General features: G+C 54.6%; 1 protein-coding gene across 1 annotated transcript; it reads left to right on the plus strand.

Moving 5' to 3' along the window:
• Nucleotides 1-1,819: 1,819 nt before the first annotated feature.
• Nucleotides 1,820-19,608, plus strand: LACTBL1 (lactamase beta like 1). Its single transcript, XM_037032951.1, has 7 exons — nt 1,820-1,875; nt 6,710-6,845; nt 8,089-8,198; nt 9,158-9,315; nt 11,261-11,499; nt 15,190-15,295; nt 16,578-19,608. The coding sequence occupies exons 1-7, from the start codon at nt 1,864-1,866 to the stop codon at nt 17,557-17,559; spliced, it is 1,743 nt and encodes a 580-aa protein (XP_036888846.1). The 5' UTR covers nt 1,820-1,863; the 3' UTR covers nt 17,560-19,608.

Raw genomic sequence — 19,608 nt, forward strand, 5'->3', positions numbered from 1 at the left:
TAACTCAGTCCTTGGCTATCCCTGCACACACTCACAATGAGTTAGAGACACACTGGTCTGGGCGATGGTTCTCCCCGCTGACCACACAGGCGAATCACCGAGGGGTCTTGAAAAACCACCACAATGGCCAGCTGGCAACCCTGGGGGTCTCTGGGAGTCGGACCTAGACAGCAGGGGTTTTTAAAAGCTCCCCGATGTATTTCAGGGCCCCTGGGGGGTGAGACCCAGACAGCAGCGAGTTTTAAAAGCTCGCCAGTGTAAATAGTATTACTAATGGAGCCAGAGCTGACATGACAGAGGAGCTGCCTCATACCTCGAACCTTGGAGTGTTAAAAAAGAACCATTTGCAAAGACAACAAGAGAGCATGTATTATGACTGCTGGATTGATGGCTAGTGGACAGAAAATGAAAAACACTGTTTAGAGTTAACATCACTCTTATTGTATCCGCACCCACAGACATGCCTCCTTCTACTGAAGAAATCGTTCCCCTTCCCTTCCTCGTAGACACCCGGTGCCTCTGCCTCCTCATTGGACCAGTATTTGGGCTTCTGCCTGAGTGAGTGCTTCCCGAATGGCTGTTCTTACTGATCTCAGCGAGTGCTTGGTGGCCTCTCGCTGTGGATGGCTTTTTAGCTTTTAAGTGGCCACCAGGTAATTGCACTGTGCACTCCTACCTAGTGCCAAGAAGCCAAACATCTTTGCTCTTTTGTGCCAGAGTAAAATCAATGGGGAGTGACTTTCTAAACGTTCACTGGGAAAGATCTGACGTCTGCCCTGGGGGCTGGGTAGGCGCCGCGGCATAAGAGCCGAGTTACACCGAGAAGCCTGTAGTGTCTCACTCCATGCATGTCCCGGGCTACCTGCTTTGCAGGCACATTGCGATTTAATCCTAACCAAGACACTATTGTCCTTGATTTTACAGATGAAGAAACAGAAACGGCAGGACTTACCCAAGCCCACACAGGCAGTGACAGAACTGGGATTTGAACCGAGTTATCTGAGTGTTTAACAGGTGGGCTGACCCCAGTGGTTTTCAAACTGTGTTCCTTGGAACCCCAGGCTCCTCAGGGACAGTGGAGGAGCTGGTGTGGATGGTGGGTGAGGCTCAGAGGCCTGTGGGTGGGTTCTTTCCTGGCCGTCCCCCAGCATCTCTTTATATTGGACTTGGCAAAAACTCTTTTGGGGGAGACCTGTTCCTTGGCTCACCAGCCCGGAGCATCTCGGGTCACGTGGTGCTGTCCAGTCTCCCTGACAGATGTTCCCCCCTCCCCGCTGCCTGGGGACCCCAGGAACTAATCCCCATGGCAGACGGCACAGAGAGCTTAGTGCTGGGCATATCAGGCACCACATCTACCAGCCCCTGGGAGCCTGGGAGGAGCCTGCGCCCCAGAGCCCGGGAAGCCACCCTGCCCCCTGGCACTCAGGGGGTCTGAGAGGCACAGGCCAGCCGCAGCTGGGCCTGCATTGTCCTGTCTTTCTTGAGCCTTCCAGAAGACGGTGAGTTGGGGGCTAAGCACGCTGGGAGTTCGACAGGGTGACCAGCTCATTCCATTGGGAGGGGGAATTTGGGATGTTCAGGGCTTAAGGCAGGACAGACCTGGGCAGACCCAGATGGGTGGACACCCTCGAGGGTTTTCTGAGCTGGCTTTCCCTGGGCTTTGAAGCGGAGCTCCACGAAGGGAGGGGGTGCTTGGCCTCCCTCTCCTTCTAGCATTTCCCGGTCCCCTTCCTCTCTCTCCAGCTCTGCCCCACCCAGATCTCTCTTTGCCTTCACACCTCTAACTGAATTTCCCACTCACAGTATCTCCCGGGCTGTTGACCTGGTTGTTGACGATCTGGAATCTTGCACGCCTCGGACAGAATGAGGAGCCAGGTGAGGCACAGTCCCGCAGTCTTGCTTCGAATGTCAGCCTAGACCCCCCCCCTCCCCCCTGCACCTCCGCCCTCATCCCATCCTCTCTAGAGTGCGCGCCACTGGCGGGACGTTTCGAGGGTTTTATGTGTAATAACCCACTGAACTCTCAGAACAAACCAGAAACTGATCCTCTTCCATTTCACATCCCCTAGCCTCTGACCAGAGTGACCACCATTCATCCCCAGCTCCCCACCCCCATGGGAGCTCTGTGCCCATGACCTGCTTACCTCTGTCTCCCAGAGAAATTAGTGTCCACACAAGCTGCCGACTGGTGAGCAGCTTCCTAAGGGCTTCGCACCCGCCACCTCGTTTGCCCTTACCTAACTTCTATGGGATGTGGGAACAGAGGTCATTCCCACTATGCGTGTGAGGAAACCGGGACTCAAAGAGGCGAAGTCATTTGTCCAAAGCGAGTAAGGGCAGAACCAGGGTCTGGTTGTGCTTCGCCTGGGCCCGGAGACCTGTGTCTGACCGCTCCACCATCCTGTAGGCTCCACGGGGATAGGGGTTGGCCACAGGCACGGAGCCTCAGGGCGTAGCACTGTGCCTAGCACGCAGCTTGCCCTTGGGGATTGCTTCTGAATGTGTGACTGGACCAGGAAGGCGGTCCCAGGGTGAGCGGTGAGGAGGGAGGAGGCGGGGGTCTTCGAGCTGGAGAGCAACCCGTGGAAGGAGGTGCGGGAGCTGTGGTCGGGTGGGCTTTGGGAGAGCCTGGCTCCTCCTGAGCCCTCCCCCCGCCAGCGTTTTCCCACTGGAGAGGGAGAGGGGAGAGACTCCTAGTGGCAGCAGTAAGTCAAACTGTGAGCAGCTGGAGAGCAGCTTAGCAGTTAAATACTGGCTGCACCGGAGGGGCTGTTGGAATAAATCCTGAGATTGGAGGCAGAGGACGTGAGATGAGACTGGGCCCCAGAGGAGAGCTAAAAGGAGAGCTAAAGAGTGCAGGGACCCCAGCCACACGCAGAGGGCAGGGTGGCATGCGGCACGGAGCTCGTCCCCCAGCTTTGTCACCTGCTGTCCATGGCCTCGGCAAGTCATTTGCTGCCTGCACTCCATTCTTCACCCGGAGAGGTCAGCCGTGGGTGCCTGGTTGGGGAGATAGGCAGGCTGCGCACCAGGGCGTCCCCTGGCCCTGCCCCGGGGCCCTGTGCTCACAGTCAAAGGGGAGCATGTTCACACTTTGCTTCCGCACAGACCTGCCGCCATGCCCGAGAGTCCCATTCTCTCCTCTCACACCCAGGGAGGGACATCTGCAGGCTCTTGGGATCTTTAATGGCTTCATTTAAAAAAGACAAAACTGGGTTATAGTTTGCATGCAATAAAATCCATTCATTTTGGTGTATAGCTCTGTGAATTTTGACAACTACATGCAGTCCTATAACCACCACCATATCAAGATATAGAACATTGGCCCTGGCTGGTGTAGCTCAGTGGATTGAGTGCCGGCCTGTGAACCAGAGGGTCGCTGGTTCAATTCCCCGTCAGGGCACAGGCCTGGGTTGTGGGTCAGGTCCCCAGTGGGGGACACACGAGAGGCAACCACACATTGATGTTTCTCTTCCTCCCTCTCTTCCCCTCTTTCTAAAACATAGATAGATAAATTCTTTTTTTAAAATATTTTATTTATTTATCTTTAGAGGGGAAGGGAAGGAGAGAGGAAGAGAAACATCAATGTATGGTTGCTTCTCGTGCATCCCCTGCTGGGAACTGGCCCCTGCCGGGAACTGGCCTGCAACCCAGGCATGTGCCCTGAGTGGGAATCAAACCGTGATCGTCTGGTTCGCAGGCCCGTGCTCAATCCACTGAGCTACACCAGCCAGGGCCTAGATAGATAAATTCCTAAAGAAAAGAAAAGATACAGAGCATTTCCATCACCTCCCCAACCCCCCTCTGCCTTTTGTAGTTTACCCCGTCTCTACTCCGGGCGGCCACTGAGTTGTCTTCTGTCCCCACAGTTTTGCCTTTTCCAGAATGCTATGAAAATGGAATAATACAGTCTGTAGCCTTTTGAGTTTGGCTTCTTTCACTTAGCACAGTGTATCTGCAATCCAGACGCATCGTTGCATATATTGGTAGTTCGTTCTTTCACGCGGCCAAGTAGTATTCCGTTGTATGGATGTACCATAGCTTGTTTATGCATTCACCAGTTGAAAGACATTTGGGTTATTTCCAAACTTTGAAAATTATGAATAAAGAATGGCTTCAGTGTAAACCCCAGATTCTACAGCTGGAAGGTGCTTATGAAGCCAAATGAGATTTCCAGACGTAAAAGCAAACTCTTTACAAACAGCCCAGCCCTCTCCAGCAGTTGAAGAAATGGAGGCCCCTCGAGGGGGTGGGACTCGTCCAGAGTTACAACTGAATCAGCAAGTGGGGCTGAGATTTGAAGAAGTCTTTCAAGTTGCAGGGCAAGTCCACAATGCATTTCCTGAGCACCTGCCAGTGCCAGGTGGAGTGCCAGGTGTTGTGGGCAGGACAGCCAAGAAGGCATGACCTTGGCCCTAGGGACACTCCCCACCTGGTCGGGAGCCAGACAGAGAAACCAGGGCAGGTTACTATCACAATGCAGTAATGGGGTGTGCACAGAGAGGAGAGGGCCTCGGGTCTGCCTGGGGGAGAATGAGAAGGCTTCACAGTTGCCCGTGGGTTCGGAGGGAGGAACACGAGTTTGTTGAGGTGAAAAGGACAGCCAGAGGGAACGGCAGGTGCAAAGGCACAGAGGCGAACGATGCGGGTAATGGGAGCCCAAGGACGCAAAGGGCAGGAAGGGGTTCCTGGCGTTGGTCTGTGTCTGGTCACAGAAAACCTCTCTGGCCAAACTGATCCCTACAGGACGGCACCTGGCACGTAGGAAGTGAACGACCCTTGCTGTGGAAGAGAGTGGAGGTCTGGTGGGAGAGGGCTGGAACGGGAGCTCAGAGAGGCTGTAGGGAACGGAGCCTGGAAAGCAGCAGTCAGTGCGCGAGTGGACACCAGGATGTTTCAGAGATGGCACGGGAGGCAAAGGGGGACAGGCTGGGGTGTTTAACCAGGGGTGCTGAAACGACCGATTACCTGCGTAAAAAAAAATCAGATCCCTTCCCTACACCATAACCAGAAACAGTTTTGTGTGAAAGTATAGAAATCTATATTTAAGGCCTCTGTAAAAAGGATTTCTTCGGCACACTCAGCAACCACACACACAGAGCAAGCACAAAAAACGGGGCAGATAAATGTGACTGGCAGCAACCAAAGCCGGCACGGAAGCCCTCTCTTCAACAGTAACAGTGGACAGGGCTCGCCACACGCCGGCCAAGATGTCCTTTATACAAATTCACTCAACCTCACACATTCGTGAGGCAAACGCCATCGTCATCCCCACTTCACAGGTGAGGACTCAGAAGCAGAGCGGTTACACCACTTTCTTAAAGTCACACAGCCAGGAAGCGGCTGAACCAGGATTGCACATCAGGCCATCCGGCCGCAGACTCTCCACCGCACCGTTCTGCCTCTCAACAGAAGTCACCATAAACGCAACAGGACAAGGGAAGCCATGAGCAAGAGAACCTGGAACTGATAAGGAGCTCTAAGTGAGGAAAAATGAATAGGGAAAAAAAAAAGGCAATGGACAAAAACAATCCACTCACAGAAAAGCAAACACAAATCCATACAATAAACACACGAAAAGGGGTTCAACCTTATTAGTAGTCCAGAAAAAATCAAATTAAAGATAGCAGTGAGAATCACAGGTGGGGGGAATGTGGACTGGAACAACCTCGGAGAGCACCGGAGGGAATCTGGTTAAACTGAGGATGGCCATATGTTACCACCCAGAAATGTCACTTCTAGGCACAGTGACGACCCTCGAATGAATAAGATACTCACATTTTTAAGGCAGCCTGGCCCAGCTCCGTGCTCTGTTGCATAATGAAGTACATTCGTACAGCAGCACGCTCCACAGAAATTGGAATGAATAATCCCGCACTACATGAATCGAATCGGGGGAGAAAAGCAAGCTGCCGGAGGATGATACAGTAGGGTATCATTTATACAAGATTTAAAATGTGCGAAACAATACCACATGCTCTCTGTGGATGCATCGACACAGTCAAGGAATAAAAGCGTGTGTGTTGATAGCACCAAGATCGGAATGGGTGTTTCATTTGTGGGGAGCGAGAGGAGAATTAAATCGCAAAGGGTAACACAGAAGGCTTCAACTCTGCCTAGAACATTTTATTTTCATCCATCCACTCATTTAACAAATATTCATGAAGGCCTGTGATGTGCCAGGGACTACCACCATGAACAAAACCGACCAGGACAAACCAGAAGCCATGGAGGAGAGAAAGAAAGTGAGGAAGCGGCCCCCTCCTCGGAGGACGCAGCCTCCCTCAGGCAGACCGGCTAACTGCGGATTATTAACTGTTACACAGCAGAGAAAGTCGGATCCGCCCCACAGTGGGGGCTCCTCCCGAGTGCCTCGGAGGGGACCTGGGTGAAGAGAGTTGAGGAAGGTCCCGTGGAGGAGGTGCATGCCAGTTGCTTGGGAAGATCACTAAGCTCGTAGAACAGAGAGAGCCTGCCCGGCAGAAGGAGCAGGCTCTGCAGAGGCGCAGAGGCGCGGAGGTACGTGCCTGGCCGAGCTGTTGCACGGGTCACACTTTGGTTCCATGGGTGTGAAATTTACTCCAAGCTGTGGACTTCCACAGTGCCTGCGTGAACCTAAGGCACAGGAGGGGCCGGGGTCGGAGTCCCTCCCTCTCTTCGCTCTGGCTGACGCCCGTGGTGCCCGGGCCCTGTGTCGTCTTCCTTCCAGGCCTGGTGGCGGCTCCGCCAGCTGAAGGTAAAGAGGAAGTGGCTCTGGCCGGGCTCCTGCAGCTTCTTCTTCCTGCTCTCCGTGCTCATGACTGGCTGCTTCCTGTGGCAGTACCACCTCCCCAAGCTGAAGATCGGTGAGTGCCCCACACCCTCCCGTTTCTCCCACCCACGTGGCCCTTGTGGGCTTGGAGCCGCCACTCCTGGTTCGGGGTTTAGGGGACCCTCATAACCTCCACTGAGACCGAAACTCTGCCTCTTTTGGACCAGCCACGTGGTCTCTCTGTGCCTCGACGGCCTTGTGTCTAAAACGAGGATCCCAATGCCACCTCCAAACGAAGTGACTTATTCTTTCTCATGGGTCTGTGGGCTGGCTGGTAGTTCTGCTGCTGATCTAACCTGAACTCTCTCCAATGCGGCCGACAAGTCAGCTGGGAGAGCTGGGCCTGGCCCTCCCTGGGGACTCTAGTGCTCAAGGCTGCTATTCCAGGCTTGTCCAGGAGAAGGCAATGTTCTCAGGGAGCAAAGGACCATTAAGACCTGATTTTGGAAGGCCCAGGATCAACCATCAAAGCCACAAAACCAGTCAGAGTCAAGAGTGGGAGGGGCTGAAGGAATTCACGGCCATAGTGAATCTCCAGCCTTGTCTCCATGCTGGGTGGTCTCAGGAAGGATTTGAAAAGGGTGCAGTGCCTCAGGGTGCTGGTACCCTCACCACCCCCACACCATCCTCAGAGGGTGGGGGGAGGTCCGGGGGCCGTTGGGATGATCCCTCAGCCTGCATCCTGCTCTGCCAAGGTCCAGACCTTCTCCCCCGAGGTTCCAAGGAGGCCATAAAGTCAGATCATAGCTGAGTGAGACTCAAGTCCCCCATGCCCAGAGGCACGGCTCTGGTGACAGAATGAATTGTCCCTTGGAATTTATGCCTGAAGCCTAGGTGGGGTCCCAAGTCCACTTCTCCACCCAAACACATGATCAGAACTGGGTAAAGAGAGGCAGGCAGACACACAGGGCTGAGCCTGCCCCAAGCAGCTGGGACTTGTCTAAGTCTGCTGCTGATGAGATCAGCAGGAGGAGAAGGAAGCTGGTCATGCAAGAGAGAAGGGCTGCCACTGGGAACGGCGGCCTAATTGGTATCTTGAAGGCTGAGCAGCAGCTGGAGCACGGTGCGGAGCATGTGAGGAGCCGTTCCTCCTCCAGGCCCCTTGCCCCGTGACACCCATGGCTGGTGTCCGTGCCCTGGCATCTCCTGGTGGGGCTGTCACCAGCTGGTAGGGTATGGCTCTGCCCTTTGCTGCTACCTTCCCACCCCTGCCGGGATGACCGCTAGGCTCCTGTCCTGATCTCTACCCCTTTCCTACCATGTGATGTGCCCGGCAGGTTCCTTGGGACCAGAAGCAACCTCTGCCCCTGTGAGGATGTGTCCCCAGCACCCTGAGCCTGTGCCCCTGGCCCACCCACTCCCTGCGCTGAAGGAGGCCCTGGAAAAGGTCAGTGATGATGACCCAGGGGGGTGTGCGGGGTTCGGGTGATAAAGTGGGGGTACACGCTCTGTGCTGGGAGTGGCACTCATTCACTCATCATGTAGTTTCTGAGCACACACTGACTCTAGGCTAGACACCAGGGACGTGACAAGAAGATACTATGCTGTTCTTAAGAAGAAGCTATCAGTCTGGGAGTGAGGGAACAGTTGAGACACTAAACACTCATAACACAGGGTAAGAAAATCCCTCGGCCGGCTGGTCCGGCGTCTGTTAAGAACAGGGGCTGCAGTTAGCATGGGGTCCCAACTCTGATTCCACCAGCCACTGGTCTCCTGGGCAAGTCACTTCGTATACGTCATAGATTCAGTCTTCTCATCTGTCAAATGGGTAGACACTAGCACTGACTGATGAGGACTAAGTGAGACGATGCATGAAAACCACTTTATACCGGGCCTGGCACGTTCTAAATGCCGGCATGTGTCAGCTGTTGTCGCCACCGAGACACGTCATTGCTGGGAAGAATGAGGCATTTTCAATCAACCTTCAGAGAGAACTTAGGGTCCTTCTGGAAGCAGCGGGTTTGCCAACACGAGGGGAGTGGACTAGGTCTATCGCAGGTTTTCTGGGGCCTCGGACAAGGAGGGGTCTGACTAGACAGGTGCTTTTGTCTGCTCCTTCCTTTTACGTTTTGCCAAAGAGATGTTTCTTTGAACAAAAACCTCATGAGGAAGCCCTACCTATGAAACGCACTCTAGGGGAGCTGCTCCCACTGCAGCCAGGGCGGGGCCCACTGCAGGGGCATGGTTCGGGAGGCCTGGAGGCTCACTGGGTGAGGGGAGCGTGGAGGGGAGCCAGGCAGGAGTGCTGTGTGTGGGGTGTGGTGTGGGAACGGGCTGGGTGTGCAGACGACGGGCAGGGTGTGTCTCTGCACCCACATTTTGAGCCCCCTGCTCTTCTCCTGCAAGGTGGGCAGGACCCTGCGTGGGGCGCTGTCTGCCCCAGGGCTGGCTGCCATGTCTGCAATTGTCATCCACGGTGACACTGTGCTCTGGACTGGGAACTTTGGGAAGAAGAATGGATCAGACCCGGCTTCCGGGCCCCCCAATGAGTCCACCATGTACCGGTCAGCTGGGTGACCTCCAGGGTCCTTGGGGGCAGATGAGGGATGGGAGGACGGGGAACCCAGGAGGTAGGGGGACTCAAGAGAATCATGATTTGGGTGGTGCCTCCAAGCTGTCAGGGCCCTTTATGAAGTCCTGACAATTTAATAGATGAGGAGACTGAGGTCCAGAGGGGACCAGTGAGTGCCAACATCACAGCCCAGGGGGAACAGGTCAGGAAGGAACCCCTTCTGGAGAGCGCTGAGTCCCAAAGCCCCCTAACTACGAAAGGCTCTCTTGTGTCCCATCCCTCCCTTGATGCGGACACTGGCCCGCAGTGTCTGTGGCGTTATGGATGAGACAAGACATTCCCACAGACTACCGAGTCCTGTGGAGGAAAAAGGACGGCACGACTACTCTCTCAAGGGGAGAGGGCACCGACCCTTGCCTTGACAGCCTTGTATTGGCTTTCTAATAGCATACATCAAAGAAGGTTTTCATTCATTACAATTAGGTTTGCTTTAGGTAATTACTTTTTACAGATAGCAATGGGAAGAATGTTACAGATTACTTCTTATAGATCAACAAGGAAAAAATGTTTCCAATGCAAGGGAATGATAAGAGCAACAGATCTGGCCCTGGCTGGTGTAGCTCAGTGGATGGAGTGCGGGCCTGCAAACCAGACAATCGCGGTTCGATTCCCAGTCAGGGCACATTCCTGGGTTGCAGGCCAGTTCCTGGCAGGGGCCATTTCCCAGCAGGGGGTGCATGAGAAGCAACCATACATTGATGTTTCTCTTCCTCTTTCCTTCCCTTCCCCTCTAAAAATTAATTAATTAATTAATTTAAATAAAAAAAAAGAGCAACAGATCTGGTTACACTTCAGTCCTTGGGAGAATTAGCACAGACTTCAGGAAGTTACTTTGAAGATACGCATCAAGCGCTTTCTGCCTGAACTCAGGGTGAGAGAGTTTTAGCAAGAGCAAGTCACAAAGCAGCCTAGGTACAATGCGGGCCTGATTTCCCACGGGAGAACTTCATGGGTATGGTCCTGCATGCCAACTCGCTCCTCACTGGTTTTCCACGTGGGTGCTGAGCTACATTTCCACGTCTCGCGAAGCGGTTCCCTACACTCCCTCACCACCATTGCCACAATGGAATCGTAACCAGTCCTGGGCTCTTGCCCCAGGTCCCTGCCACCTGGCAGCAGTGACCCAGATAGAAACCACTGGGGGACATTCTGCTGCACACAGAGTCTCCCCTCCTAGGCTTGCCTGCAAGCTCCTTAAAGCTCACACTGCATCCCGCACACTGTGCCATTCACAATGGGGCCAAGTGTGGGGACAGCAAGTATATGTCCTGCCACTTATTGAGCCCTTACTATCTGCCAGGTATGTTGCCAAACACTTGATGTGCACAGTCTTCTTCAGTCCTTTCTACAACCTGTGAAGCAGACAAGGACGCTGAGTCTCAGAAAGTCTAGTACTGGCCTAGGACCACTCAGCCAGTGAGAAACACCCTGGGGGAGGGCCTGCCCTGGGGCAGGTGCCACGGGTGTCCAACCGGCAGCCTGTGGGCGCATGCGGCCCAGAATGGCTATGGATGCGGCCCAACACAAAATTGTAAATTCAATTAAAACCTTTCTTTTGCTCATCAGTTTTCGTTAGCGTTTGTGCACTTACCGTGTGGTCCGAGACACGCGTGGCTCTTCTTCCAGTGTGGCCCAGAGACGCCAAAAGGTTGGACACTGTAGGCTGGAGTCTCCCTCCAGCCCAGCCCCGCTGCCTCTGGTACATTCGGAAGCATCCCTAAGCCAGTTCCACAGAGGCGGGTGAATTTCCAGCGGAGCCACTGAAGAAGGTGGACTCAGCGCTTTCCTAGAAGGCTGGAAAGTTAGAGGCTGGGGCGCAGGGTAGAGATGGGTCGTGGGGCCAACAGGATGTGCCCTGTGCCCCCAACCCTGTCCAGGATCTCCAGCGTCTCCAAGATCTTTCCGGTCCTCATGCTGTACCGCCTGTGGGAGGAGGGCGTCGTGGCCTCTCTAGATGACCCCCTGGAACGGTATGCCAGCTCCTTCACCATTAACAACCCGCTGGGCGCGGCCTCAGCCCCACAACAAGGGGGGCTGACGGATGGGCTGGAGGAGGTGGGCCCAGCCCCAAGAGCTTCGCCCGTCACCCTCCGAAGGATGGCCAGCCAGCTCTCGGGTGAGTGGTTCTGACTTATCCTGCTTGGCCCCAGAGGTTTCAGGTGGGGGAACGGATGAGCAGACTCTCATCCAGCCAGGCGAGGCCCGCTCCCCGCTCTGCTTCCTGAACTAGCCGTAGCTCCCTCTTACCCTCCCTGGGCAGCGGGCTGGGGGTAGAGAGAGCCCGTGAGGCAAAAGCTGAGGCGAAGCCTGGGACTTGACATCAGGCAGACAAATCAAGATTGTTGGTAGGTCAAAAGCAAGCTGACACGTCAAGATCCGCTTATCAGGTCAAGAACAAGTCAATATGTGTAGACAATTCTCTAAGGAAGCCCCGATTTCCCTTAATATATAAAGATCACCCACAAATCAATGCTGAGACCAACAACCTGATAGAAAAATGGGTAAAGGAAGGGAACAGAATAGACAGTTCACAGAAAAGGGACCACGAATGGCCCTTAACAATATTAAAAAACATTAAAAGATGCTCAACCTCCTTCATAACAAAATAAATGCAAATTAAAGCTACTGAGAGACATCTTCCCCCTTTCAGACTGGCAAAGGCCCAAATGCTGGATGCATGGAGTCAGTGGGGTCACGATGAGCTAGGCCCTCTTGTACATTAGTGGTGGGCATTCCAGTTGGCGCAACCTGTGGGGAGGGCGCTTGGTCATCTCTGTCACAGCTGAAAACGCATGTGTCCCTTGACTTGGAAAGCACCCTTCTAGGAAACTTACAGAAGTGCTCCCACATGTAGTAAGGAGGTGCGAACGCCGTTGTTCACCACGGCCCTGTACTAGGAAAAGAGTGAAAGAACCGGAAGGTCTATGAACATGGGAGGGAATTAATAAAATATGCCGCAGATATATGCCACAATCAAATGCTCCATAGCCTTAAGGAAAGGTGACCACATTCTTTATGTACTGAGACAAGAGTAAGGTACAATATTAAGTGAGAAAAAAAGTTCATGGCATATGTGGTGACTACCGACCATGTGTATAAATAATACATACATACACATACACATGAATGCATATACATAATGCATCTGTGTGCACACATGCACACACACATGCACGTGTGTGTATCTCAAGTGTCTTTGGAAGGGAACTGAAGCGGTTGGTACAACGGGTTATATCCAAGAAGGGGAACTGGGTGGCTGGAGACAGGGTAGGAGAAAATTTCTTCCTTTGGTGTCTGTTGAATTTTGGATAATGTAAATGAATTACTTATCAACGATAAATTATATGGTGATCACAATAATAGTGGTGATGCAATAAGCCGAGATGAAGTGACAGAATGGGAGGGCAGGAGCAGGCCGGGGTGCTGGGCGGAACTGCATCAAAACAGGCTGGATGCTGGGGCGTGGGTCTGGAAGCTTCCAAAGCGCCCTCCACTGGCCCACAGTCCGTCTGCCCCCTGGGACTGAGGAGGGTGGGTTTAAAGCAGGGGTGCGTGGGGGTAGCCACCGGGCTGAGCTGCATAGTGAATGATCTAGCCAAGGGGGAGAAGGCGGGCACCACGCACCCCCAAATACCTTTATTGCTCAAATTTGCAGTCACTGATCTATCACCCCGGAGGGCAGAAGTTCTTCACAAGTGCCCATCATTCTGTCACTTTACAGAGTTCAGGCCTGAGTCTCAGCCGGTGAAAACGGCTGAGGCTCAGTGCGGGGCGACCCCCTGAGGCAGCCCAGGCAGGACGGGATCAGCCCTTGGAGGAGGCTGGCCTGGTTGTGAAGGGCAGGGTACTGGAATTCCTCCTAGCTGCGTGATCTCGAGCAGGTCACTTAAATTCCCTGAGCCTTGCTTTTCTCCTCTGGGAAACGATGGGAGTTCAGGCTACTCTAGGGGGTTAAATGAGCTAACAAGAATGGAGCGTTCAGCAGAGTCCCTGGCACACAGCACGTACTTGTCAATGTGTCTCTGGTTATTGTGGCCGGGGGTAGACCTAGGTTTAGTGGGGCCTGATGTGGATATAACTTGGGGGTCCTCTTCAAGAATACGATGTTATAAATTCAAAACTAGAGATAGGTCTTGGAAGGGGGCACACAGGTGAGGGACTCTGAGGTTTAAACTCAGTGAGTCTCCTGTTAAATCCACCCTATGTGCAATCTGACTCCAGGGCTCCCTCTAGGGGTGTGCTGTGAATTGTTCTTCATATACCCAGAGAACCCGGCCCAGGGCTCCTGAGTGTTTGGTCATGTCTCCTCTTAGCCCAAAGGGGCCAGATGAGCATATGGCAGCTGAAATAACTTCGTTCTAGGCTCTCAATGTCTTTTACAATTGACCCTCATCCTAATCTAGAGCTTTTCCCCATTTTTGGAGCTTTTTATCCATTCTCTTCATTAAGCCTTGCAACACCTCAGAGGAAAACCACTGCAGGAGCTTCAGTCCACTTAAAGATGAGCAAACAGAGGCTCAGAGAGGTAAAGCGCATGGTCTGGGGTCACACAGCATGAAATGCTACAGTCAGAACTTAAATCCAGGACTTGGGACTCCACCCCAGTTACTCAGGCCGAAAGCCTTTGAATCATCCTGATAGCTCTCACCCCCACATCCTCCACACGCTCTCGGGGAGCAAATTCCGTTGGATCCACTCTCAGATATGCCCAGAATCCACCCACTCCTCACCACCTCCACTGCTAGCACCCTAGTCTAAGCCACCGCCATCTAAACCTGGAATTTTCCAAGTGTGCTAACAGGCTTCCCTGCTTCTGCCACTGCCCCCAAGTGTCTGTGTTTGCACAGCGGCCAGAGCAACCTTGACAACATATATGTCGGATTACATCACTCCTCTGCTCACAACCCCTGCAGTGGCCCCATCCCACCCAGGGAAGAAGCCAGGTCCTTCCGGTAGCCTGTAGCACCCTATAGGATCTGGTACCCACACCCTCAATATCTCTCACCTCCAAAGTCTCCCCCGTTCTCACTCCTCTCCAGCCACACTGGCTCTTCCATGCTATTCCTCAAACATGCTAGGATATCCCTGCCTCAGGACCTTTGCACTTGCTGTTCCCTCTGCCTTCTCCAGCTCTTACCTTCTCAAGGGTCACCTCTGCGAGGTCTTCCTCTGACCAGATTATTTTTCTCCATAGCATAAATATTTATTAGTTTGTTGTCTGTCCCCTTCACTAGAAGGCAAACTCCCCATGGGCAGAGACTTCATCCACTACCGAATCCCAGGTACCCAGAACAGTCCTTGGCCCAAAACAGGGAGGCTTGAAATCTGTTGCTGAGTGGATGGATGGGAAGACCCCCAACCCTGTGATCCTTCCAATGTGTCACATCTAATAAACAGAAAAGTCCAAGTGCTTAGCAGAGCCACTTCCACAAAGCTGTTCGGCCACTGATCTCAGGAACTGTATGGAATCAAACTTCTATGGTTGATGACAATTATTTTTTGAGGAGTTACTATGACCAAGCACTGTGCTAAGCATTTTATCTCACCTAATCCTCACACCATCGCTATGACGGACAGGTTATTTCCCTCACAGTGTGGATGGGGTGGGGAGCGCTGGGGTTTGGGCAGTTTGGTGGCTTGCCCAGTGAACACAAACAGGGTTAGAGTCCGTCCTGGACTGTTTTTGTTTTTTGGACGATTTTGCTGTTCTTATCTCTCAACCCATGGGAGGTGGGGGGTGGCACACCCGAAGGCCCATCATCCCACCCTCAGCCGGCCCAGCAGGTCTACGGCTGCTCCTCCCCAGGGCTGCCCAGAAGGCTCCGGGCCACTTCGCTGCTGTGGAGGGGAAGCACCCAGGAGGCCCTGAGGCTGCTCAAGGATGACGTGCTGGTGGCGGACCCCGGAACCAGGTGAGGGGTGCGCCTTGATGCTCCGCCGACGTCAGGAACCTCCCGAGGAGACACAGCCCCCGCCCCGGGACAGAGACTGATCACCTTGTCCTGGGGGGTCAGAGCCAGAAGAGACCTCGGGGTCACTGAACACAGCCCGATCCCACAGCTGGAAAGGCTGAGGCCCAGAGAGGGATGGTACAGCGAGGCAGGTTCTGTGTGAACCTCCAGCTTGTTCTATCCATCAGCTCAACATTCACTGAGCACCTGCTCTGCCCAGAATGTGCTAAACTGAGACACAGCAGAGAACAAATCCGACCAGGTCCTCCTCAGAGCATCTGCATTCTTGTGAGGCAGCAGCGAGCATTCTTATCAGGGAACAGATGAGCAAGTCCATCATGGAAATAAATGGAACACTGATGAGACAGGGAGTGGCTAGCTGGGTGGCCATTGAACAGAGAAGCCCAGCTCTGGGAGCAGAGGGGCTGGACAGAGGGCAGCTGGCACCCCCCTACCTCAGAGGCACCCTTCCAGGCCTTTTCTTGGGAAGGGGGCGATGCCCTTTTTCAAATTTGCCCCTTTGCTTCTCCAAATGCTGAACCCTAGTCACCACCTTTTGAGGAAGAAAGGACCCAGGTACAGTCAGACACCTGCAGGCTGGAGTCTTGCTTTCGGTACTGCCACTAACTTGCTATGTGACCTTGGAGGAGGCACTTTGCCTCTTGAAAACTCCCCTTCTTCGTCTGTAAACGAGAGAGGTCACGTTAGAGTTCGGGAATGTCTAAAAGGATTTGTGGGTGCTGGAATTACTCCTTCCCTGGAAAAGAAGAGAGAAATCTTATTGATTATCGGTGTCTGCCATGGCTGGGGAGGAGGGAGGGGTGAATCCTGCCTCCGGTTTCTTATCCTTGAGCTACACGATGGCCAGAATTCTCCCCTCCCCCAGAACAGTCTAAAACTCTAGTTTTGCATTTGCTAACGTAAATCGTACCAAAGTGTAAAGGACCAGTAAGATTTGTACTACCAGGGGCAATGCCCAGCCTGGCTGTCCCCTGCCTGCTGGGAGGCCCAGGGCAAGTCTCCACCCCTCTCTGGGCCTTCCTCTTTCCGGGTGCAGAATCAGTGACCTCTGTGGTGTCCACTGGGTCTGACCATCTGGGATGCAGCGAAACAGGTTCCTGACCCACCCAGTCCAATGACACTCTGGTGGCATTTCAGACCTTTTGAGCAGGCAGGAAGGGGCCAGTTTGGGTCTGGCGCTGTCCATCCGGGGCTGCATCCAATTCCGCTCCTCCCATCCCAGATGCCATTACAGCACCCTGGCCTTCTCGCTTCTGGCCCACGTCCTGGCAGCCCACACAGTCCAGGGGGACTACCAGCGCTGGATCTCGGAGAACGTGCTGGAGCCGCTGGGGATGGCAGACACAGGCTTCGACCTCACTCCTCCCGTCCGCGCCCGCCTGGCGGTTGGCTTCTACGGTAGCGGGAGGCCGGCACCGCTCTACGACCTGGGTTGGTATCGCCCCTCGGGCCAAATGTACTCCACCGCTGCCGACCTGGCCAAGCTGGCCATGGCGCTCCTGGGCAGCGGGCCCCAGCGTATTCTGGGGCCCGAGGCGGCCAAGACACTGCTAGCACCGTTGCTGGCCTGCCCCGGCGCCTACTTCGCCAACGAGACCGGCACCCCTTGGGAGTTCCATGCTCAAAGGGGCTACCGCGTGGTCCGCAAGGACGGCGACTTGGACGGCTACGCAGCCACCTTCTCCCTGGTGCCACCGCTGCGCCTGGGCCTGGTGCTGCTGCTGGCCGGGCCACGGCCGCCCGGGAGCGACCTGGTGGCGCAGGCCTATGACGTGCTCCTGCCTGCCGTGGAGAGGGTCCTCCGGGAGGCGGAACGCAGCCCTGCCCCGCCGCCCAGTGCGCGCCCCTTCACAGGCTACTTCACTTTCGCCAACCTGACCTTTTATGAGGTGCGCGCCGGGCCGGCGGGCGAGCTGCGCCTGCGCCAGTTCGGGCCCCGCGTCGAGGCCTTGGTGCCCCCAGCGTTCCGCACCTTCGCGCTGCGCCACCTGCGGGGCCGCGTCTTCCAGCTGCACGTGGCCCGCGAGTTCCCGTGCGCGCTGCCTCTTGGCGACACCTGGCTCTCCCTGGAGGCCCAACACGGGCAGCTCGTCAACTTCTACCCACTGGACCACCACGGGCTGTCCCCGGGCTTTGACGTGCCGGGCCTGAACACATACCGGGTGCTGCGGCTGCTGCGCAAGCCCGTGTTCAAGACCCAGTGACCCGGGACTTTGGGTGGAGCCTTCCCTGCCTCACCTACCAGCTTTCCAACCTAGGTTTGGAAAGTAGGGCGATGGGGATGTCCAACAGAGAAACTGAGTAGCCGACAAAGTGGGGCTAGGCAGAGCTACTACAAGTGTGATTCCGCGAGCACAGCTGGTGTGCGAACTGTTTGTTACCATGGGGTCAGGAGTGAGATGTCCAGTGGTTTCTGTCTCGTTCAGCTATGAAATTTTGTTTCAAACGACATCTACATTTGATCTTTAAGACAGTTAAAAGCGGACTTGTTCTGGAGCAGGTGCCACCCTTGGCTCCTGTGGAAGTTCCCCTGGGCACCTCCTTGGGACTCGGGGCCGAGCGGAGCAGTGTTTGAAGAACCCACAGGGAATGCTCCCACCCGGGCTAAGGAGTCCAGGGCTCCCCTGCGTGGGTATTTCCTCGGACTCTCACAGGGCTGCCGCCTTCTCCTCCTTTAGCCCCCAGCTCAAATCCCCCTGTCCAGAGAAGCCTTCCCTGTCGCCCTGTCTGAGTCTGCTGCCCTCTCTGATGGCACCACAGAGACCCCCTGGCTTCTTTCCCAGCGCTTAGGGCAGTCTGCCGTTATTTCTTTTACTTGCTTAAATAAGCATTCTAAAGTGCGAGAAAGCAGGGACTTCCTCTCTCCTGCTCCCAGGTGTAACCCCAGGGCCTGGCACAGTACCTGGCATGAGAGTGCCGTCAAGAAGTGTCTGCTGGGGGGAGGGACGAGGCTCAGAGAGGGGAAGCAACATGCCTCCACCACACAGGAATATAGGGACAGAGACAGGGTGAAGGTCAAGTCCTCTGGCAGTCTTCCGCCAGCCAGTCCCTGGCCTAGGGTTAGTGGTCACTATGGGCAGCGGGGAGGGGGCTGGGACAGCTCAGGGACAGACACAGTAAGAGCTGTTGCAGTAAAGCCTCGAGCCTCTTGGAATGACCTAGAGGGGACTGCAGGTAATGGGGGGAAGCAGGGTGTTGGGGGTTCCCTTTTGGGGAGGTGAAGACTCCACAAAGGGGAGACCCAAGCCAAGGCCTCCGGCTGCGGACCTCATGCCAGGGTGGTCGGGCCACAGCTCCTTCTTGCCTAGAGGCTGAAGAGAGAGAAGAGGAGGCAAGCCCAGGGCTTTGGTCAGGGAGGAAGCCTGTCAGACTATCGTCTGAGAGGGCTTGGGGTTTCTCAGCTATTTCTTCCAACAGTGATGGAGTTGAAAACCCAAGGCTAGACCCTTGCTGGCAGAATTCCAGGCATCGGGGGCAAGTGAGAGGCGCCCGGGCATCCTCCGAATCCCACCATTTAAGGAAATCTGGAGAGGGGTCACTCAGTGTTCAGGCCACTGTCAGCGCAATCCTGAGGGCAGGGACCACAGCCTCATTTTTCTCAGCCCTGCCCAAGGTCACAAGTTGGTCCGTGAGGTTCTGGCTCAGCCTCGCAGGACTCTGAGGCTCTTTCTACCCCTTCTTGTTGCATTGGGAGGTGTGACCTATGATGGGCTTACCTGGTAGGTCACCCAGTTGTGTGCCGTGCCTGTGGGACTGGGACTACTCACCGTCCCCAGAACAAAGGGGCTCCTTCTTCGGCCTCAGAGGCTCACTCCAGGGCTTAGTGTCCCTGGAACAGTGTGAGGAAGGGCTCAGCCTCAGGGTTGGTTTTGAAGACAGGGGAGGAAGAAGAGGGAATCCGTAGATGGTACTGAAGTGCTCTGGTGTCACAGGAGAGAGGTGGGGAGAGAAGGCGCCAGAGCTTTCTGAGATGGAGTTTGAACATCCAGGAAAGAGCTCAGTTTTAGAGTAAAATGTACCTGGGCATTTCCCCCACCAGGCCACATTCAGCTTGACCTTGGGCACTGAGGACACCCCACCTCTGTGAGCCTCAGCTCCCACCTCTGTGAAATGGGATGGCAGCTCCCTCTTGCGCTGCAGCCAGTTCGCCCTGGCTGGCAAGAGCCAGTCGCAGTTGCAGGGACTTTGTGAACCAGTTGTTAAATGCCAGCATTACAAATTAAATTACATAAACTTATGAAAGCATACATTGT

The sequence above is a fragment of the Sturnira hondurensis genome, unplaced genomic scaffold (assembly GCF_014824575.4).
Source record: "Sturnira hondurensis isolate 20B ecotype Veracruz unplaced genomic scaffold, ASM1482457v3 Scaffold0021555, whole genome shotgun sequence".
NCBI classification, from domain to species: Eukaryota; Metazoa; Chordata; class Mammalia; order Chiroptera; family Phyllostomidae; genus Sturnira; species Sturnira hondurensis.